The sequence below is a fragment of the Empidonax traillii genome, unplaced genomic scaffold (assembly GCF_003031625.1).
Source record: "Empidonax traillii isolate 1590-97213 ecotype Southwest subspecies unplaced genomic scaffold, ASM303162v1 scaffold65:size4453928, whole genome shotgun sequence".
NCBI classification, from domain to species: domain Eukaryota; kingdom Metazoa; phylum Chordata; class Aves; order Passeriformes; family Tyrannidae; genus Empidonax; species Empidonax traillii.
This window is the reverse complement of record NW_020955258.1, coordinates 326,347-329,564: the sequence shown is the minus strand read 5'-3', so window position 1 is coordinate 329,564 and position 3,218 is coordinate 326,347. Positions and strand designations below refer to the sequence as shown.

Below are 3,218 nucleotides of genomic sequence, written 5' to 3'. Positions count from 1 at the left end.
TTTTGGTTTCCCAGCAAGTGAGGGGCAGTTCTGCACAGTGAAAGAAGTGGTCAGCTCCCGGATTGCTACCTCTTGCCCATCAACACCATATATAATGCCTTTTTTCCCATGAGACAGGACACAGCAAACAAAACAGTCCTTGTCCTCGTGGTCTTCACAGCGGAAGATGTTCACAGTCCTGCGGATTTCGTCTGCAGTGAGGTCTTTGTATTCTTCTATCCTAAAATGAAGCTTGCTAAAGACATTTCTCAGAGCAGCTGGAAAGTAAACAGGAGGGAAATTGGAGACATTTCACTATATGAAAGTTGGACTCCGCAATAGCAAATTGTATTTTTTTTTTTTTCAGATTGAAGCCCCTCAAATGAGGCAGTCTTTGAGGCAGTCTTTGAGAAACAAAAGGTTAAACACAAAAATTGTGGAAATAGTTCCAAAACCTTAGTATCAAGAAACCACGGAAGTAATAAATTCTCTGAAGAACAGAACATGTTGACAAGATAGAACATTTAAAGCATAAAATGAAAAGATAACAAAATCAGCAAATCTCAGAACGAGCCAAAAGTCAACCTGACCCTACTACACTTGCCAACTATCCAAATTAGGAAAAGATCTGAGGAAAGTTCAAAAGTTTACAACGATGAAGAAGAGCAAACGACCACTGCCCATGATAAAGGCTACAGGAACTCCCACCTCTGAACCTCCCCAAATTGAAGACTCCGCCTATATATGAATATTACAAGTAGATGTTGCAATTTAATGAATATGCATGTTTGTGATGTAATCTTATACTCTAAAACTGTATAAAAGAACTGTGCTGATTGTACACAACAGAGTTCTTTGTCCAGGGCGACCTGGGAACTCTCCAGCGTATTGCATTAAAGTACCTCCTGCTTTAAAGAAACAAATCTTTATCTCTAAAGCAGTCTGGGCTTTTTTGGGGCAAAAATTCGGCTTCAATTGGCGACCGCGGCAGGACATCCTCTCTGTCTCCCAGGGCTGTGGCCCGGGGGGGACAGGGACTCTCTGGGCCCTCCCGATGGATCTTTTGTCGGTAAAGAGACTCCCAGACCCCTCAGACCTACACGCGACGGTGGACAAGATCTCCTGCTTCAAATTAAGAGGTATTTTATTTAATATGTTTTTAAAATTGAGAGCGCTCTATTAAGAAATGGGGGTGAGATGTCACAGCCCAGGGAAAGCCAAGGGGACGCCCTGGCATTAATCCCTACTGGGTTAGAGGCCCAGGTATAGAGGAGAGCGGGTTAGAGTCCCGCCAAAGCTGGGTTACAGGCCCAGGTATAGAGGAGAGCGGGTTAGAGTCCCGCCAAAGCTGGGTTAGAGGCCCAGGCTGGTTAAAATTCTACTGAAACTGTATCTTATATGACTGGTTTTGTCTCATAACATGTTTAACGTTGTGCTTTAAGAGTTAAAAGGAAAAAGATATATTCTAACTAATCTAGGATTGTTTCCAATGTTCGGGAACGTTTCCAACCAAAGTCCGGAAACGTTTCCAACAATTACCCTTGAGAGGAGGTTTTTGGAATGCGAGGACTTTCTTACTAACATGTTGTGTGAAATTTAAAGGTATAGAGAAAAAGTTCTGTTTACTGTTTGTAAAAGGTTTTACAAAGGTGCATTTCATAATATGTTTTACAATTTTATATGGGGAATGATAATGCACAAAATTTTGTAAAGGTGAAAAACTGCGCACTTGGGTCTTGAGATAAATTTGTCCTTGCAAATCAGGATCTGGCGGAAAACCAACACTCATAAGCAAGTATTCGTAACATTTTGGCTGTATACTCGGCGGCAAAGCAATATCTCATGGTCTGCGAGCGACATGTTACGACCTCACTTGGTAAAGCAGTCTGCGTAAATACAAACCGAAAGGTAGGAACGTTTTATCTAAGGTATGCAGGTGTGATTGAGAGTGACTGAGACGTAGCATCGCTACGAAGCGAGAGGGAGTCCTAATCTGCGATTCCTGTCCTTCACGAGAAGCCAGGCCAGAGACGGACGAAGCGATTGAGAATTGTGTGCATGAAATATTAACACAAAGAAAAACCTGGTTAGGAATAGAGGGATAAATCCAGAAAATAATAATGGGAGGACAACAAAGTAAAGATATAAACATGAAAACCCCCTTAGGGTGTGTTCTGAAGCATTGGGAAGATTTAGGGGGGATTCCAGGGGGAAACATAAGTAAGAAAACACTCTTAAAATATTGTACACAATGGTGACCTTTGTATAAATTAGACAAGGATGAAAAGTGGCCACCGGAGGGAACAATTAATTATAACACACTTTTATATGTCATTAGAACAAGACAAACCAAGACCGATTACAGCCTCCAAAGATCAGAAAATAGTTAGGAAGGGAGTAGCCCATCAAAATCAGAAAGTTGCAGAAGGGAGAGTGGCTCACAGAGACTGAGTAATCCGCAAGACTCAGGAAGTTACAGAGAAGAAAGCAGTCCACTCAGGTCGGAGATTAACAGGGAAGAAAGGAGCCCGTCACGACTAGAGCTAGAGGGTCGTGAGGAAAAGAAAAGCCCGCCCAAACTAGAAGGTAGCCAGAGTAGAGATTGTAGTATACCGAGAGATATAAGCAGCTCACGACGGTCAGGCATCCGCGAAGTAGAAAGCAGCCCGCCGAGATCAGGGAGCACCAGAAAGGAGAGTGGTTTCCCCGAGTTAAAATACAGTGAAGAAAATAACGATGTAGTAAACCCGGGAGAAAAAGCAAACAACTCACAGAAGTTAAATATAGTCATTCAGATAGAGGATAAGAGAGATATGCAAGGAGAAGACGACGAAAAAAGTAGTGTCTCGGGGCAGGTTGAGCATCGTCAGCATCTCATCCAAATACGGAAGGAGAGGTGGCTGGACTGCGTAAACCATGCCAGGGGGTTAGTAGAGGATGACTTGGCAGATGGTTTGGAAAGTGAGAGTGAGGAACGAAAACGGGGAAAGAGAACAGAAAAGAGAAAGAATAGAACAGATACCGAAACCCAGGAAGAAGATCCCGGGGAGGGGACCAGTTATTCATATTACACTAGATCTGCAGCACGGAAAGAAGCAAAAGAAAGGGACGAAAGGAGTTATACGATAGCTCCCCTTAGAAGAATAATGCCTATTGCTGGGGAACAAGCACGAATAAAAGTACCATTTACAACAAGTGATTTAACTAGCTGGGGAAAAAAAAAAAAAAAAAAAAAAAAA

The 3,218-nt window shown here is 42.5% G+C and overlaps 1 protein-coding gene across 2 annotated transcripts in view; it reads right to left on the bottom strand.

Annotated features, from left to right (window-relative positions):
* LOC114055714 (caspase-8-like) overlaps nucleotides 1–3,218 on the bottom strand; it is a 9,956-nt gene that overhangs the window by 1,522 nt on the left and 5,216 nt on the right. Inside the window, exon 6 of one of the 2 annotated variants that reach the window (XM_027880120.1) lies at nucleotides 70–257. In XM_027880120.1, coding sequence (XP_027735921.1) covers nucleotides 70–257 — 188 coding nt within the window. The remainder of the gene's footprint in view (nucleotides 1–69; nucleotides 258–3,218) is intronic. The other variant, XM_027880119.1, reaches the window with a different exon arrangement.